Source organism: Colias eurytheme, chromosome 21, assembly GCF_061535395.1.
Source record: "Colias eurytheme isolate Ceu_HAF_F1 chromosome 21, ilColEury1 Martin Lab GWU primary, whole genome shotgun sequence".
NCBI classification, from domain to species: Eukaryota; Metazoa; Arthropoda; class Insecta; order Lepidoptera; family Pieridae; genus Colias; species Colias eurytheme.
The window spans coordinates 6,667,042-6,687,175 of NC_143000.1; the positions used below are offsets into that span (position 1 = coordinate 6,667,042).

The 20,134-nt window shown below is 34.6% G+C and overlaps 1 protein-coding gene across 1 annotated transcript; it reads left to right on the forward strand.

The window, feature by feature from the left end:
• The first annotated feature begins 280 nt into the window (after positions 1 to 280).
• On the forward strand, positions 281 to 19,380 carry SppL (signal peptide peptidase-like protein). Its single transcript, XM_090114091.1, has 10 exons — positions 281 to 463; positions 2,936 to 3,069; positions 6,942 to 7,090; positions 10,500 to 10,637; positions 11,041 to 11,217; positions 11,995 to 12,157; positions 13,512 to 13,648; positions 14,149 to 14,264; positions 15,284 to 15,442; positions 16,300 to 19,380. The coding sequence occupies exons 2-10, from the start codon at positions 2,999 to 3,001 to the stop codon at positions 16,375 to 16,377; spliced, it is 1,188 nt and encodes a 395-aa protein (XP_089970217.1). The 5' UTR covers positions 281 to 463; positions 2,936 to 2,998; the 3' UTR covers positions 16,378 to 19,380.
• Positions 19,381 to 20,134: the final 754 nt, after the last annotated feature.

Sequence of the window (20,134 nt, forward strand, 5' to 3'; positions counted from 1 at the left end):
CACATGTCAACGGTGACCTGACCAAAGATTATAAAATAATAGTGATAGATAATGAACTGGCAGTAAGTGACAAAAATGTTGTCCGTATTCGGTATACTTGCAGTGACATCTTAACAAAGCTAATTAAATATCCGTACATTATTCAGAATAAAACTGAACTGACTTAATTGCATTATAAAAATGATAACGAAACTCGAATTTCACCTCTGGCTCTATAATCATGAAGGTTGTACCTTTACTGTTGTTTGTTAGCTATGGGCTAATGTCACTGATCTGTATTTTTGCTTTATCTTTGGTTACTATGGCTGTCGATCGACAAGCGTAGGGTAGTAATAAGTTTCGTAAATATTTTCTGTGTTAATTGTTTTTAAATGTAAACTATCTCACAATTCATAAATAAGTGTTTAAGCATGGAATTAAGTGACGAATAAGTGCAGATAAGTTAAAGCAGCCCTCTTATCTGGTTAGTGTGTAATTGATATTTGCTATTGCTTCCGTGTATTTGGTCTGCTTTCTAATATTTTTAATGTATTTATTTATTTATTTGTACCAAAATCCTTTTTGTTATTCGTGTCACAGTCACGGAACTTTCTTTTTCAATCACAGTTTAATTGTTACTTATTATTGAAAGTACAATATACAGTTTCCTTTCACTTCAAATTGTGAATTATATTCGTGCTCTACTTATTTCGGTATTATTCGACTTTGTCTTACCCATTGTTTAGCAACACTTTTACGGATTAATTTGCCCACAGAATAACAGGATACTTAAAAAAATAGACAAAATAAAGGGAAACACAAATTTATTATTTATTTTGACCCACTTAATAAATAAAAATACGATATTTTATTTTTTTCACAGTCGAAAATTAAGCTTGATCTATACGTAATTTACTTAGAAAAAATAATAATAATAACATTCTTTGTATAGTAGGAACTACAGAACTTCCACCCATATATTTGTTTGGTTTTTCAATTATTTTTAAATTTTTATAAAGGGCACACAATGGTTACACATTCCAACTCTATCTTGATCATAATATGATCTTTATCCAATTTACTAAGAATTTAAGAAATTGGCAACTTATTTTACTTTCTTTGCACAGTATTAGAATTCAATCCAAATATTACTTGTTATATCCAATTATTTTCAATAATAAAAAAAAAATATTATAAATTCTGAATCTATCTTCAATCTGCAGTATCAATACCCATAGGTAATATCATGAAGTTTGAATTTTAATCTTACATAGCTATTTTAATTCCATAAATTTACTTTTATATTGTTATTAATTTGATGTTCAAGTAGGAACTAGGTACATAATAGAGAAACAAATATTCTCATATAATATTACTTGTATCATTTATATAAGTACTTTTTTATCTCTTATTGATATCTACAAAAGATTACTGCAATAATCCAATAATAACTTATGACTTATGGTAAAATAACAAAATAGTTATTTAACACTAGCGGTCCGCCCCGGCTTCAACCGTGGTACATATTTACGTTTTCTCTAAGTACATAAGAATTAAGAACCATCCTCATACTTCAAGGAATATATTGTGTGTTAGAAGTATGTTTAAACTGTGACCAAGGAAAACGGGTCTCATTTTTATAATGTACTAGCAGTCCACCCCGGCTTCGCCCGTGGTACATGTTTACGTTTTCTCTACATAAGAACCATCCTCGTACTTCAAGGAATATAATAAAAAAAGAATTATCGAAATCGGTTCAGCCGTTCTCGAGTTATGCGCTTACCAACACATTTTGCGATTCATTTTTATAAATAAGAAGATATAGATTAATATCATACTCTACTTGTCTAAAAACTGTGTTAATAATATTAATAGGAAAAGTGAAAAGCTAATTAAAAATAATTCACAAAACAAACAGACATACAAGTTTAGTTTCCTTATTATGACACACAGTGAAGCCTCGCTCACTCAAATGTTTTGATATCATCATCTCACCTTGCATACTCCTGTTATGAGAGATCATTCTGTTATTATTTGAGTCATGGCCTTGTACAGATTTGTATTGTTTAATAACATATATTTGAAACAACTTAACTAATTGATAAACAATGAAAAAAAGTAGGAGGAAAAATAACTTCATACAATTTGATGTAAACCACATGATTAAATTCAATTCAATTATTAAATTAGGGTTACAACATCCTTATAATTATAATAGGATATTGCAGCAGACCTTCTGCTATCTAGTTATAAAACTGAGAATCCCTACTAATATTATAAATGCGAAAGTAGCTCTGTCTGTCTGTCTGTTATGCTTTCCAGCTTAAACCTTTCAACCGATTTTGATGAGATTTGGCACAGACAATCTTTAAACCCTGAGAAAGAACATAGGCCACCGTTTATTGCGAAAAAACACCACGCGGGCGAAGCCGCGGGCGGAAGCTAGTTTGCTATAAAATATTACTCATAATGTTAGAAAAATATACTAATGTAATTAAATTGTTTTTAATTGTAGTTAAAATAATTAATTCCAAAAAAAATAACATTGAGATAGATTAATAAACTTATCAACAAGTTCATCCGTTCGGTTTTTAATAATAAAAAATTTTGATAAATTAATACTAGTAGGCATTTAGTATAAGTACCTTTTTAAAATAGATGTTATTTATAAAATACTGCCTTCTAAGAGATTTTTATTCTTATCATATTGGTCAATGGTCATGCACCACATTATTTGAGAGTATATGGGCTTTTGTTCTCAAACCTCGCTTCTTACTGGTTCTTAGTTATGAATAAAAGAATAACGATATACAGAAATGTTTCCGCAAAGGATGTTAAAAGCATATAAGAGGGTGTAGAAATAGTTATAGGCTGAAAGAGCTTGTAAGGGCTGTCAAACACTTCAGGGATATTACGATATAATAAAATAGCCTAATAAATAATATTTTTCACTCAGAGGGCTCCAGGCTAACTCCCAGCAGTGAGCAGTTGGTACCTCGGTTGTTAAGAAGATAGCACCATGGCCCAGGTGGGAGCGAACATGGAATACCAGGAATACAAATGGGCGTACTCAATCATGGATTCTTCCAGGTTAGTTATACCCTTGATATGTTTTAAAGTACATAATATAACATTTACTATGTTTTATGGCTTCATTGTCAGTGAACTCCATATAAAGTTGTTTGTTTTATGACCAAATTTTAATTAGATATGTATCAGATTATATCTTAGTTTGATCTGCTGTTTTGTATTGACTGAATTACAAAAATGTTTTAAAAAACATATTTATAAAATCAGTAAGTATTCATGGAAATATTTTCCGTGATATTTTCTAAGGAGCAATGCAATTTCAAGACAAGTTCAAGTTTATTGAAAAATCCAGTATTTTCGTCAATTTTGCAAGGTCAATTAAATGACGGTATATGATTATTTGATAAATTATTGTACTTTATATTCGCATGATTCGCAAATTACTCAAATTACAATTCAATATTTCAACCTATTATGTCAAGAAGGCATACCAGAAGCTGTTTTTGTGAGATAAAAAATCGTCTTCGTGATATCTGTTCAGCGAACCTCAATAATGAAAATCAAATTTGTCTTCTAATAGGTATATAAATATCAGTACTTGTAGTGTTCCCTCTTTTAAATTTAATGAGATCAGTATTAATTATTATAGATCCAAATTGAAGTGAGGTAACTTTTTCCCTGCTTGCGTAAATTGATTCTTCAAGTGAGGTTTGCGATACTTCCCGCTGATGCTATTAATTGACAGGCTGTTGGCGCCTGTTACGATTCATTACACGGCTCTTAAACCCACTTGGAAGGCTAATTCAATTAACGGTTTGTCGTTAATAGCACCGTGTATCAAGCTATCAAGGTTGCATACGCGGTATATTCTAAATTGATTTTATATAAATGGTTCAATAAGATATTCAAAATTAATAACAACAAAGTAATAACGGTTTGTGCGCGTATGTCACGAAATAGGGTTCCGTCATAAATTTTCCAAATCAGTTATTTTGTGCATCTATTTTTGTATTTATCATCGCTATGTTTGACTGTTAAATCCCAACTTACTCATCAATCATCATCCTATTGCACGTCTCTTCACGCCTAGACCACTTAACCGATACACTTTAATGAAATTTTGGTACTTACAAAATATTTAGAAGTATGTTTAAACTTAGGGTCAGCTCACACCGAGACGCGACGCGGCGCGACGCTGCGCGCACATTTTTCATAGAGCGACTCAGAATATACTTTATTCACTACACGAAAAGATACACATTGCTACGCCGCGAGGCACCTCGAGGCGCAGCGCTGCGTGGTGCAACGTAATCTGAATTCTCACAATGTAATGTGTATCTTTTCGTGTAGTGAATAAAGTATATTCTGAGTCGCTCTATGAAAAAAGTGCGCGCAGCGTCGCGCCGCGTCGCGTCTCGGTGTGAGCTGACCCTTAGTTCCATTTTATACAGGTAACGAACATATTTTGTAATACATATTTGTTGAACAGTGTAAGAATACACATATTGATGGCGTCATTTTTTATCGTACAAATGGATTAACAAACAAAACAGACCAAACAGATCAAATGTTAGAGTTCAATTTGTACAGAACCATTGAAATAGTTTTGTTTGTATTTCATTAATGATATATGGGAAGTTCACACATAATTAAAAATTTTATGGCTGCGTATAAACAATACTAGAGCAATGTATTCATCGTTTCAACTACTGTTGTTACTTTGTGGTATTGAATGGTATACCGTATAACAGTATCTACGCGTATTTATGTATTGTGTAAATAAGAAGTGGCACTTGAACAATAGTTCCTCGTCGTTGGTTTTGTAATGCTCGTTGTACGGATGAAGACGAAAATGCTAGTTATTATAAAGTACTTTGTAATTTACAGTTATAAAATTGTGATGTTAGTTCACCGCACCCTATGTGACGAGTGTTTCTACGTTACATACCTATACTAATACATTGCAATAATTCAGGATTGAATACATTGCATTTTTAATTTCCAATGCAGATATTATGGGTGTCTGTGTGGAACAGTTGAGACTGGAGGGCTTTTTGGTATTCTGTCGGAATTATCTGTCCTTAATAATTTATTATGATTTATTATAGATTTTTCATTTCATAATAAATCATACTAAATTATTAAGAACAGATGATTTCATTCATGATTTTGCATTTCATGACGCATTTGTCGCATTTACGTGCCTATAGAACCTTAAATTAATCACATCTACAAAATAATAAATATCAAGCGTAAAATGTTTAGTTGTAGAATGATATTTATTTAACTACAAAATGAACCTATTCAATTTTTTTGGATACATTTACATTTTACACCGTCTTGCTTATGACGGTAGATAAAGTAGATAAAGTTCTAGTAAAATAGTGATAGTGTCAAAAGATCCTCTGTTAAGTCAATTTCTAAGAATAAAAATATACCTAAAAAATGTAAACAAAATAACAATTCAGGAAATTCTTAACGATGGTCACGTTATCTCACTTTAGGGTGGTCTGGCCCTATTTTAGCCGCGAATCGTAACTTGCTACGCGGTAAAGATAAACGTTTGCTTATCTTGACCTATGTTTCAATATAATAGGTCGATAATTGTGTTTCTAGAATAACGAGACAATAAATAACTTCTACATTTTGCTGAACAGCTTCTGTTCGTTTTCTTAAACAAATTTGAATCTTGTTAAAAATTCTATTAAAAATAAAAAATTAGTTATGGTATAGATGTTGGCAAGGCTGACGCCCGCAGCACATGGTGCCAAAATTTTAAAGAGATTAGTAGTGACTAGTGGAAAATGCCTTGCCACATGTTTTACCGTTAAGTAAAAGATCGCAGGCATGTAAAGGAATGACTTGTACAATATGAACACTGCTTCTCTACATTTAAAAAAAATAAAAAATGATAGGTACTTAATATTCTAAGATCCCTAGGAAAAGTGCGTCAACAGTACTCCGCCATGTAGAGAAAGTCCTAAAATTAATCATATTGTAGTAAAATATCTTTACATTTTAGAGTTTTGATAGTCAAACATAATCAAGTTAAATTATTTTTTGCAATCATGTTTCCTGAATTCGATTTCAATCAAGAAGCATTTGAAAATTAATACTTTATTAAAGAAAAAAAAGGACATAAATGTAAAAGATTGCGTTTCATACACTTTACAGGAAGCATAGCATGCGTGTTAAAAACGTCGCATCGGGTTAGATAATAATGAACGATTCGCGTGTCTATTTCAATCTTTAATTTTCAAAAGAGGCTGTTTACGTCATGGCCGGCTTGTAAGAGACACTGGTCTTTATATAGATTCTGTCGACTTAATATAAGCTTCAGACACTGAATAGATTTGTGTGAAAGGGAAAGGCTTTAGTATGAAGGGTGTTCAATTGTTCAGTCTTCTTTTTTATATCATAGTCGACAAAAGAGCTGGTGGGTTGCCTGCCCACATGCTTAGTCTGCCCACATTGCACATTTGCAGAGGCGTAAGGCTATTTGCAGGCCTTACGTCGCTGTCGCGGAAGAATTCCAACCAATACCCGCGGCCCCATCATTAAAGCGGCTCGACGGAACACAGTGGGGTTTTAGTCGGTAAGAATCCGACATAACCCACGGCTCCTTCCCCGGGGGCCGTGGGTATCTTTGGAAGATTTCCCCACTTAAAAAAAAAGGCCTTACGTCGCTGTAAATGTATTATCGAGTTTCAAAGGTTTTTGATAAAGAAAGGGTTAGGATAAGAGAAATAAAGCAAGCGGCTGCGAAATGTAAGGAAAAGGATTCGAGTCTACAAGACTATATTGTATGTTATCATTTATAATAATGAACCAATAGTCTATGCAGATATTTTTGCCCAAATCTCGTTCGATAAACTTCGCTCATTCAAATACGATCGTACAAATAACTTTAAAGTATTTTCTGTTCTTTCCAGAGTATCAGCTTGCCTTATATCCATGCTGCTAATAGTGTACGGCAGTTTTCGCTCCCTCAACATGGAAAGAGAGGCAAGGGAGAAAGCCGAGAGGGAAAGAGAGGCGTCGCTATTGGGCACTAAACCTCCGCCCAGCTCATCAAGCAATAGTAAGTATTTTGTATTAATAATGAGCTAATTTATTTTAAACTAACTGATTTTCTTATATTTGTGGCACAAAAGTCTTGCATTTTTCTTTTTTAAGGTCATTCTCAACAATTATGACCATAAGGAACATATCAAAAAGAGAATTATCGAAATCGGCCCAGCCGTGTGCTGTCATGATTAAGGGATTCATTCTTTAAGTAAATTGACGAAGGAAACACATATTCAGAATGTATTTAATTGTGAAATTATCTTGCAAACACATTGATAGTGGAAAAGCAAATGTTTGTATTGTAGGATAAGCTTGCTAAATAATGTTGTTTTAATATAATTGCTTATCTCGAGTTGACATACTAAATTACACGATAAAGCTACAAAATAAAAAGAAAACACCTGCTTTGTCAATGATAAGTTGTAAGCGTTTATATCGCATGTGTAAAGTATAAACTACATAATATATTGTATTGAAGAACTTTCCATTCTACACGATAGTTCGCTCGAAAAGGTTATTTTTTGCCGAATCGGTAATTAGTCGGAACGCGTAATAAGGGCGTTTGTCCACTACAAGGAATTTTACGGTCCGGCATTCCGATTTTTTACGGTCCGGTATGGCACGCAATTAATCTAAATACTAGCTTGTGCACTATACGTAATTTTACTGTCCGACATTTTACTTTTCCCTATTCCGGATGGTTTTTTGAGTTTACGAGTCGCTGTAGGTATAATTGTTTTCGAGTGCCCACTTGCTTGGATTTTACTCTTTTTTTTGCATATGCCAATTGAAAGCAAGCTCTTGTTTTACTTTCTTTTAGCTGGCAATGAGATTTGAGAAGTCGGTATTGTTATTTTATATACATTGACCAAGCATTGACCTATAATTATTATCTAAGTAAGTGTTGGTAAGTTAAAGTTCAAGTGGGAATAGATTTAGCTCCTCGTCACCGATTAAAATAAATAAGTGAAACACGCATTTTAAATCTCTTACGGAACTTTACTTTTTATTATAACGAAGTAATATAATATTTCACCTTCTATATTTGTACTCGTTTCTTGTAAAATGCGAAAACAATCATTTATGATAGCATTATACCGCCATACTTCCTTGAACTGTACCGCACTGATCCGAGTAAAGACGGACAGGTGCACAAGCAATTCATCGGTTTTTTCATGCCACACCGGACCGTAAAAAATCGGAATGCCGGACAGTAAAATTCCTTGTAGTGCACAAGCGCCCTAACCCGACTGTCATGTCTGTACATGGTCGTATGTCAGCTAACGATATATTGTTTTATTACATGCTCTATATTAAAGTCTAGAGTAAATTGTCGCGAATGGGTTTTGCAGAAACTTATAATTTTCAAGTTGATTATTACTAAATTTTCCTGGGTCTGGTAGGCGATAAGGGCATGATAGTTTTTTTTTTATGAATAGGAAAAATTCGATCAGAAGGCGTGGTGTAAGGACTTATAAATATGAATAGAAACTATTTCTCTACATGTGTTAAAGTAAAATGATAGTTAAATAACTATATACATACAGGGTGTACCAAAAAGTAGTGATGAACGGAAGCTGAGAGGTAGAGGACCTAGAGGGCTATCCGAATCACCCCCATGTATGTTATGCGATTTTTCGTATTTTCGGAGTTATGACGTTTTTTTCAATTTTTCACCTATCGCCGAGTACGATGATATTTTCACTCATGCTGACGTCAATGATTGCGCAAGATGCTTGATTTTTTTTGTGTGCTAAGCTGAAAGATAGGCCAATTCAGTATGGTAACATTTACTATCGTTAGATCTTTGAATGGAATAAAAAAAGAATTAAATGGCAAGAAAGATAAAATTACCCAGTATGTTCACCACTTCAAGGGCCCGTAAAAAAATAAAATCACATAAAAAAAGTTTTCCGTTTGACTTTTAAAAACTTGCTCTATCTATCAGATAGCGACCCTGAAAATTTCATTTTATTATTCAGAAGGCTTCAATCGAAAAATTTAAATCTAAATGTGGTAAGTGCAAAAATTGAATTAACATGATGATCATTAAAAGCAATAAATAGGTGTTTAATTTCCAGAAATTTTTAAAATAACCCCGCTGTTGCTCAATGCAAGTGCGACATCACCGTAAAAAGTTGTCTTTTAAATGTCTGAATGCCCTTTTATCATTTTTAATGGTTTCTTCTGCTACTATGAATTTCCGGGTTATTTCGTCCAAATTGTGGCATTCTCTCAAGTAGCCGAGGTCTTTTTAGTATTCCCATTGAAACAAATCAATGGGGTTTAGGTCGAGGGACCGTAGAGGCCAGGCTTTAAGGCAGGCGTTACCGGCGCATGCGCAGGCTGCAACGACCAATCCATCTTTCAGGGTATCTTTGCCCTTTAGCCTGGCCTGCACGGTCTCCGGACACAAACCCTATTGATTTTTTTCCGTGGGTATACTACAAAGACGAGAGACTGCCACAATTTGGACGAAATAACCCGGAAATTCATAGTAGCAGAAGAAACCATTAAAAATGATAAAAGGGCATTCAGACATTTAAAAGACAACTTTTTACGGTGATGTCGCACTTGCATTGAGCAACAGCGGGGTTATTTTAAAAAGTTCTGGTAAATAAACACCTATTTATTGGTTTTAATGATCATAATGTTAATTCAATTTTTGCACTTACCACATTTAGATTTAAATTTTTCGATTGAAGCCTTCTGAATAATAAAATGAAATTTTCAGGGTAGCTATCTGATAGATAGAGCAAGTTTTTAAAAGTCAAATGGAAAACTTTTTTTATGTGATTTTATTTTTTTACGGGCCCTTGAAGTGGTGAACATACTGGGTAATTTTATCTTTCTTGCCATTTAATTCTTTTTTTTATTCCATTCAAAGATCTAACGATAGTAAATGTTACCATACTGAATTGGCCTATCTTTCAGCTTAGCACACAAAAAAAAATCAAGCATCTTGCGCAATCATTGACGTCAGCATGAGTGAAAATATCATCGTACTCGGCGATAGGTGAAAAATTGAAAAAAACGTCATAACTCCGAAAATACGAAAAATCGCATAACATACATGGGGGTGATTCGGATAGCCCTCTAGGTCCTCTACCTCTCAGCTTCCGTTCATCACTACTTTTTGGTACACCCTGTATAATGATAGTATAAAAATTCCGTTTGGAAAAAAATGATTCTTAGTTGGCCTACTGACTCGATTTCGAAAATTGCCAATTATTTATCTATCTCAATAATTCTTAGGTAGGTACCTAAAAATAATGTATGAACATAAAAATAGGAGTTTGAAACCTGTTGCCTAAATATTTATATAAGACTACATAATATATGACTTCTATAACACTTTTTGTCCTATTTACCAATCACTTATGCTCCATACGACTAAATACTTTCTCTCCTATTTACCAATGGTGATGAAGACATTACAGACGTGCAAACGCTGAACACGGTGCAGGCGTTGTGTTTCCCGCTCGGCTCGTCCGTGGCGCTGCTGGTCATGTTCTTTTTCTTCGACTCGGTGCAAACGCTCGTCGCGATATGTACCGCCGGTAAGGAATTAGAATATTTTGACATTTTAGTAGTTACTTGGTTTATATGAATTTATGAGTGTATTTGAATTTTTGTTTGCGGTTTGGGCTATATTCAATTTGTCAGTACCAGTGTGTACAATGTCTAAGGATAATGTATTAAAGTAGGTATGCTAATTTTACACGAAATTCAAGTTTCGTTTTATCACAATTTAATCTTTCCATAAAAACTTGACTTGTACATGTACGCCGTTACGAAGCTTCGATAATATAATCTACCCATTTATTATTTATCATATTATGTACACACTTAAAAACGGTAGAACTAATTACATTTCCATTTTTTAACAAAAAAGTTAAAAAAAATAAGGCATACAGGCTTTAATATTACATATACGTATATATAAAACTTGTTTCTCCACAGTGATAGCGTGTGCAGCGCTCGCGTTTCTCCTAACGCCGCTCTGCCAGTACATAGCGGGCAGCAGCAGCCGTGTGGCTCTGTGCGGTCGTTATTCGGCCCCAGAGCTTGCTGCTGCGCTATTGGCTGCGGCGATTGTCGCCGTGTGGGTGCTCACCGGCCATTGGCTGCTCATGGACGGTGAGTGCTGTGATTGGTCGAGTCTACTTGCGGTCGTTATTCAGCGCCAGAGCTTGCTGCTGCGCTATTGGCTGCGGCTATCGTCGCCGTGTGGGTGCTCACCGGCCATTGGCTGCTCATGGACGGTGAGTGCTGTGATTGGTCGAGTCTACTTGCGGTCGTTATTCAGCGCCAGAGCTTGCTGCTGCGCTATTGGCTGCGGCTATCGTCGCCGTGTGGGTGCTCACCGGACATTGGCTGCTCATGGACGGTGAGTGTTGTGATTGGTCGAGTCTACTTGCGGTCGTTATTCGGCCCCAGAGCTTGCTGCTGCGCTATTGGCTGCGGCTATCGTCGCCGTGTGGCTGCTCACCGGCCATTGGCTGCTCATGGACGGTGAGTGTTGTGATTGGTCGAGTCTGTTTTGAAGATTTTTAGAATATCGCCATGCAATCGTCTATTCATTAGCTGACGGTAGATGGTGTGGTGATTGATTGATACTGTTATAACTGTAGATAAGATTGCGCCCTTATTATCCATAATAAGGGCACGGTGGTCGTGTGTGGGATATAATTGAGTTTCCTATTTATCTTCTTCTTATTTATCTTTCAATTTGTAGAGAGGTAATTTTATTACAATTTTTTTTGGATAAAATGTCACGTCATTAATTTTATTTCTGTCCTATTTTACATTCTGCCCTTGTAATGTGTAAATTATTAAGTTTATTTATAACGTCTTTTGTACTATATGTGTATTTTAATTATTTTATATAAGTAAATAAAATGTTTAATTCCACAGCGATGGGCATGGGTCTGTGCGTGACGTTCATAGCGCTGATCCGTCTGCCGTCGCTCAAGGTGTCCACTCTGCTGCTCACGGGGCTGCTGCTGTACGACGTGTTCTGGGTGTTCTTCTCGTCGTATATATTCACCACCAATGTTATGGTTAAAGTCGCTACCAGGTAAATGTTTGAACTTTGAATGTACTTCTTCTTATATATAAAAATGAATCGCAAAATGTGTTGGTAAGCGCATAACTCGAGAACGGCTGAACCCATTTCGATAATTCTTTTTTTATTATATTCCTTGAAGTACGAGGATGGTTCTTATGTAGAGAAAACGTAAACATGTACCACGGGCGAAGCCGGGGCGGACCGCTAGTATTGTATAAAACATAAGAGAGTGAAAGAATAATAATGATCGGAGGTCAGTCTCGCATAAGACGTGCACCGTTGCACACGTTAACTAGGCCTTATAAAATATTAATTATAACAAATACAGTTCATTAAAAGTTTTTGTGTGGGCTTTTATTTCACTAAAACCGCAACATATGGTGGGGTGAAAATGAATCTAATTAGAATTCTATACTAATATTATAAAGAGGAAAGGTTTGTAATTATGTATGTATGTATGGTTTTCACGCATAAACTACTGGACCGATTTTGATGAAATTTGGCACAGACAATCTTTAGACCCTGAGAAAGAACATAGGTAACCTATTATTGCGAAATATGTACCACGGGCGAAGGGCGGACCGTAAGCGCATAACTCGAGAACGGCTGAACCGATTTCGATAATTCTTTTTTTATTATATTCCTTGAAGTACGAGGATGGTTCTAATGTAGAGAAAACGTAAATATTATGTACCTCGGGCGAAGCCGGGGCGGACCGCTAGTATAAAATATAAATCGTTCAATTTATGTTCTGTTCACACCGACTAATAATAGATAATATTACTACGTATGGAGGAGACACCACGAACAAAATCTGTGCGCCATTTTTTTGCTCTAACTAAGTTTTAAAAATTATTATCTAGTTAGGTACTTACCGATGAAAAGTTATGTAAGTCACTTTTCCGTATTATTTGTGTAATATCGTAACACACACTAAGGCATATTTGATTTGTTTCACTTTAAAACAAATAAAAATTGAGCGTGCAGTTAAGCCATATGACTTATGTTGAGCGGAGCGGATAAATGATGTAGGCGGTGTCGTCTCCATATTATGTATATCTCAATGTTTTATTAATTACTAGAGGTCTGCCCCGGCTTCGCCCGTGGTACATATTATTATTTCGCAATAAAAGGTAGCCTATGTCCTTTCTCGGATATCAAAATATCTCCATACCAAATTTCAGGAAAATTGGTTCAGTAGTTTAGGCGTGATTTAGTAACAGACAGACAGACATAGTTACTTTCGCGTTTATAATATTAGTATGGATATAGCACCAAAAACTTCAAATAGTCCACGAAACCAGCCATAAAAACATTTTTATTTATTTTATTAATTATTTATACTATGTTTCCCAATTTGCAGGCCAGCGGAGAACCCCATGAACGTAGTAGCCCGCCGCCTGCAGCTCGGCGGTGCGATGCGCGACGCGCCGAAGCTATCTCTGCCAGCCAAGCTCGTGTTCCCGTCCATGCACCACCAGGGGCACTTCTCGATGCTAGGTAAAAAAATTAGCCTTTTAATTAGAAGCATAGGCTTTACATTAAGTGCCGCCGTTTTATTAATTTTACTTAAGCCAAGCGGCCCGATCGGTCCCAGACCCAATAGATTTTCCGGGGCTTGAGTTATTAAACGGCTTTAATAAAAGCGATTAACGAAATAAGTAATTTAGCCAATTCGCTGCAACATTAAGAATATGTTAATACCTCTTTAAGGGACCGAAAAAGCACGTACATGTTCCTCAAGTGTATTTTTTTTCCGTTTAATTAATAATAGACATCACCAAAGTATCAAAATGATACTTAATTTACAAAAAAACGTCAATAACATTAACAAGATTCAAAGATACCAAAATCATCGCCATATTCCAGGACGTGACGGTATTGCCATGATGCGACCTTGAAATTTTACTCTCAACGCGCCTAAAGAAGTTTCATTTCAATTTTAATGTATGAAAATAATTTTCAAATCCAATGTAATATTATAAATGTTATTCTTACAGGATTGGGCGACATAGTGATGCCGGGTCTGCTGCTATGCTTCGTGCTGCGATATGACGCGTACAAGAAGGCGACTCTTGTATGTCAGATGGGACAGGTGCCCGGTCCTAGATCTATGGTAATTCGACTTTGATTATTGTATTTTTAACGTGATAACGTTTTTAAAATCGTTTTAGTCGGGTGACATGTTCAGAAACTTGTGTCACACCAAAACCTCACGAGCGCGATCGCAGGTATAACGAGAGAGAGACGGACCGATCTCCCGTCTCATCTCGAGCGCTGCCACCAATAAGACGTTATCACGTAAACATCTCGATCGTAAACCTACTTTACAAACAATCAATTTTTTTTATTGTTTATTTATTCAATAACTGATTATACTAAATCTCAATACATAAAAATGAATCCTTATTTCTCTTGGTCACGACATCACGCGTGAGCGGGTCGACCGATTTCGATAATTATACTAGCTGCTCCGCGCGGTTTCACCCGCATTGCTCTTCTTTTGTTGGTCTTAGCGTGATGATATATAATATAGTCTATAACTTTCCTCGATAAATGGGCTATCTAACATCGAAAGAATTTTTCAAATCCGACCAGTAGTTTCTGAGATTAGCGCGTTCAAACAAACAAACTCTTCAGCTTTATAATTACATATTTAAGTAAAGATTTTTTTAAATATAGATTGAATAACTGATTATATTAAATTAAATTATATAATAATTGTTTTCGAATGTCACTTTTAATGATATTCAGCTGTTTATTCAATCGGTATCATATTATATTTGTCAATAAGTAACCTTTTATTGAATTGAAAACTTCTTTAGCGGCGTTGAGCACTTTTTCTGTAATGGGTATAAAATCTTAAACTCGCGTCAGGACACGTGACCTGATCGAAAAAGCGTAAGACGGATACCATTCCAAAATATCAAACATGCTCAATGTTAATAATCAAGTTTTCACTTCTGCCGGCACTCCCCCAGTGCAACCCGTCTTTTTTTTTTCACGAGTGGGGGAGATATCAGCCCTCGCCCCGGCAAGGCGAAAGACGCTGATGTGCTGATTTTTGATCAGTTTTTTTCTATATTTTCAAAATATCAGCACTTGAAAAATTATTGAATGATTTTAATCCCCCAGGGCTCACGGCTGACGTACTTCCACTGCTCACTGCTGGGCTACTTCCTCGGCCTGCTAACTGCCACAGTATCAGCCGAGGTGTTTAAGGCCGCGCAACCCGCGCTGCTGTACCTCGTGCCGTTCACCCTGCTGCCGCTGCTCACCATGGCGTATGTGAAGGTCTGTTGTGATGTTACTCTGTGCACAATAGTGTTAGAAGTAAAGTCTATTGCTTCGTTACTCTGTGCACAATAGTGTTAGAAGTAAGGTCTGTGGCGATATTACTCTGTGCACAATAAAGTGTAGGAAGTAAGGTCTGTTGTGATATTACTCTGTGCACAATAAAGTGTTAGAGCGTATACGCACTATGCGGGTAGCCGCATTGCGGGTAGCCGTCCGGCTGACCGCAAGCACAATTATGTACGTAATATTCATTTCTATGCGCACTGCGATGCGGCTACCGCAGACCGCACAGTGCGCATAGAAATGAATATTACGTACATAATTGTGCTTGCGGTCAGCCGGACGGCTACCCGCAATGCGGCTACCCGCATAGTGCGTATACGCTCTTAGAAGTAAGGTCTGTTGTGATATTACTCTGTGCATAATAAGGGTGTGAGAAGTAAGGTCTGTTGTGATATTACTCTGTGCATAATAAGGGTGTGAGAAGTAAGGTCTGTTGTGATATTACTCTGTGCATAATAAGGGTGTGAGAAGTAAGGTCTGTTGGTTCATTGCTCTGTGTACAAAACCACTGTTCAAAGTAAGGTCTGATGTTTCATTACTCTGTGCGCAATAAAACTGTTCAAAGTGAGAAATGCTCATTTGGTCTGCTGGTTCATTAGACTGGGATAATAAAACTTGCTTCGTTTGTTTATGCGCAATAAAAAGTTGAGATTCCTCATTTCGCATACGCAAAGTCCCTGAGGAAATGGGCGTGTCATCAAAAAAATATGTATTAAGCATTCACTGATTAATTATTATTACTTATATTCATTATTTGTTTAAATAAACTGAAATATTGTATTCCATTCCAGGGTGATCTAAGAAGAATGTGGAGTGAGCCGTTCATAGCGCCCCCGAACGGCAAGCTGGGCGCCGACTTCGACGTGTGAACGCGCCCTAACCCGCCGCCTGACAGCCGCCGCATACAGTGTGCAACGGATCGAATTCACTGTCACTTTTGAAAATGGAACGGTATTTTTCTTTTTTCGTTCAATTCTAACCGGCCTGTTTAAAAATAGTTTTCATAATGATAGATAGATTCATAATAGATGAGAGAGAGATCTTTAGTATCTTAAATTATTCTTCATTTACTGCTAAGCGATGATATCTAATTTATGTTTTCAATGAAATTTTTATTCAGTAAGAAAAATATAGTTTATAATGAAAAATATATGCTACGAATTGATAAATATTCCGTCGACTGGGATCGTCAGTAAACAGCCTGCGATGGTGAATTCGAAGTACCGTGATACTTGTTGTATGTATGAATTATGTAAAAATATGTCTATGATAAGATTGATGTCTAGAAATACCAGTGAAATCAAAGATTATTACTAGATATGATATATGAATGTCTAATGAAATCCTACTGTTGTAATTAGGGCTTCTATCCTCTATTCTTATGATTTCAAAACTCGAAATGCAACACAAATGAAAATGTAGTGTACTCATTTCTATAAGCCCTAAATTTGTCCTATTTAAAACTACGTACAGATCATAATATTAGATATTTGGCATAAATGTCATTGAGATAATAGTACTACGTATGGAGGAGACACCACGAACAAAATCTGTGCGCCATTTTTTTGCTCTAAGTTTTAAAAATTATTATCTAGTTAGGTACTTACCGATGAAAGTTATTCCTTTGCACTTTTCCGTATTATTTGTATTATTTGTGCAATATCGTAACACACACGAAGGGATATTTGATGCGTTTCACTTTAAAACAAATAAAAAATGAGCGTGCAGTTACGCCATATGGCGTATGTTGAGCGGAACATAAGTGATGTAGGCGGTGTCGTCTCCATATGTATATCTCAATGATAAATGTTTCTTTATCGCCTGTCCAGTCCATATTTGTTACGTGCACAGTACGCCTTCGTTATGAATATTGTTAATTTATTCTAGCTAAATGGATTTTATATTAGAGAAATTTGAAATCTTTAATTTGAATTTTATGATATAATGTTGAATTTAAAATTTTCTAGAGAGGTACCTGCATTAACGTAATTAAAATGGGACTCGATCAAAAACTGTCCCTGAGATATTTTAGATTTTTTAATGTGCACTGTATGTAATTAATGTTTAGTGTACAAATTTCGTTTAAACTTTGGAAGATGACAATGACTGATTTACTTCCTATAAACATTGTACAAAATAGGCCACAGAATATAGTTTCTACATGTGGCCTAAATAATGCCATTACAGAGATTTCTTTTTTATCTTGCACATAACTTCGAACAAATCATAAAGAACAAACTTTACTAATAGTTTACAAATGAATCTCATTACCGTTAGATAGTTATAATATTGTTCTACATCTAAGAAAAGCTATACAAACTCTTTTTAAACGTTTATATGGATGACGGTATAAGGGCCGATTGAATATGTCCCTTTAATGGAGAACCGCCTAGCCCTTTCATTGTTGCTGTGAATTACACACCTTTCAGCATTGAAACAGCTCTGTGTTAAATATTACTTTGCACATGATTCTGGTTTGGTTCTTTTGTCTATTACTTCAGAAATTTTGTAAAAAAAGATCCAGGTTGTTGCTAGACAAACATGTGCTCGTATCTAAAATAGGATAAATGAGAAAGAATAATCAAAATTATAGTAGATTTTAGACAGCAAAATCAAGCCACAGTCTAAAACTTAAATTGGCGTATTAAATTGCAAATAAAGAATGTTATATTTTTTAGTAATTCTTTATTGCCATTATTTTATATCAACAGGAATTATTTTTTAATTGTGTACACACTTTCGCGCTTTTTATCTGCGTATTCAGATTCGCGCCTTAATTGCGAAAATAGTGATATGGAAGTCATAAATTTTGTTTTAAATCGTGATATTTTAATACTACTTATTGGCAGTGTTAAAATAACTAACCCAGATGTAATAAATATTCTGGGAAAATGCTTGCAATTAAGCTTTGATTATATTTTAAAATTTCACCCAACTCCGAAATATGATTAAACATTTGCCAGTAAATGATCTCTTTATAAATTATAGTGAAATTTTCAAAATTACAAGCAATTGTTAGGATGCTGAAACTTGAATATGGTCAATCAAAATATTTTATCACTGCCTTAGACTGACGTGGAAGAATTTTTTATATTTATGTTAAAAGTATTATGAACAAAGTTGGTCTTATATAGACTAAAATAAATTGTTATTAGAACAACATCTATTGTTGTAGAATTATTGGATTGAAGTCGGTGTATCATTGCATTATGTGATGTTTTTGGATCGACGAAAATGCGTACTCATATTATAGTTCAATCCTCGAAGATGCGCTTATTTTAATTTTTTTAAACCCCATATTGATAGTAATAAAGGTTTAAATCATGCTAAAATTGAAATAGATTTATTTTTTATTTTTTACTAAGTTATATAGAGAAAATCAAATTTGGTTGTTGCGAGTTAGGGATATTAGAACTGAGAATAATGTTTCCCATCTTTCATTGCATCTATAATCGCCTTTTAAATACCTGTATAAGTAATCTTACTCGGAAAGCACTTGATCCAAATGTATCATAAGGTCAATCGTTTTTTATATTCTGAAAACCTATATATCTTGAAGATCATTCTTGTATCGGCGATAAATATATACACGGCGATTAACTTTATAAAAGGGAATTAGAAGCGCAAACGGTGTCGCAGGAAAAGCTAGTTATGTCGAAATAGATTCTGTTTTCCATTACCATACACTGCACTTCCTGATAGAAATATAGATGTGTCTTCGTGAATTGTTCTATTGATATACTATTACAATGTATAATTATAATTGAACCTACTAACTACTAATTAAGTATTAAGGTTTGCAATTGTATACAAACAACCTATTTCCAGACACTTGTATGATCTAAGTAAAATAAAAACATGTCTCATGGATATGTGTGATTTAACTTTTTTGTGAATTTACATTGTACTAATTTTAATAGTTGTTAGTTATTATTTTATTAAGTTTTGTAATGATAAGGAATTTAGCCTAATCAGTATTTTCAATGCAAATAACATTTTGGGCTCCAAATAATTTACAGTCAGTGTTAAAATTTTATACTTATTGAGTTAATGTGTTGAGCTGTTTTTGCCCATTTCTCTTTTTGACCTAAGTAAATGTATATGAAATTAAACATTTTTTCACTTAAGAATATTGACTGACTGTATAACTTGAGCCTTTATAACTTGTTTTTTTTACTAATAAGAGTTCAAACTAAATGTGAATGTTTTTCTTAAAATTTCTTATCTTTATTATCAGCATTTTTATAATAGAAATACAATTTGTTAGAAATAATAAATATCAAGTTTTTGAAATGTAAATATCTAAAATGTATGATGTAAGAATAATGTAATATTGTTTCACTGTCCCATTGCATCACATGTAGACTATTCTGTATATAATTTCGATACATGACATTCTACTTATCCAATAAATTGGAAAATGCATTTAATATTTTTATATTGTATTTGTGGAGATTTGTAACAATACTTAATAAAAATATTAGATGGAAAGTGTGTTTTATTTCTCTCCTAAACCTATACTAATATAATAAAGCTGAGGTTTGTTCTGTTTAAATAAGCAAATGTCAGGAACAAAGGAAAATAATATAAATTCAGATAGGTTCTATCTATCTTTATGATTTTTGA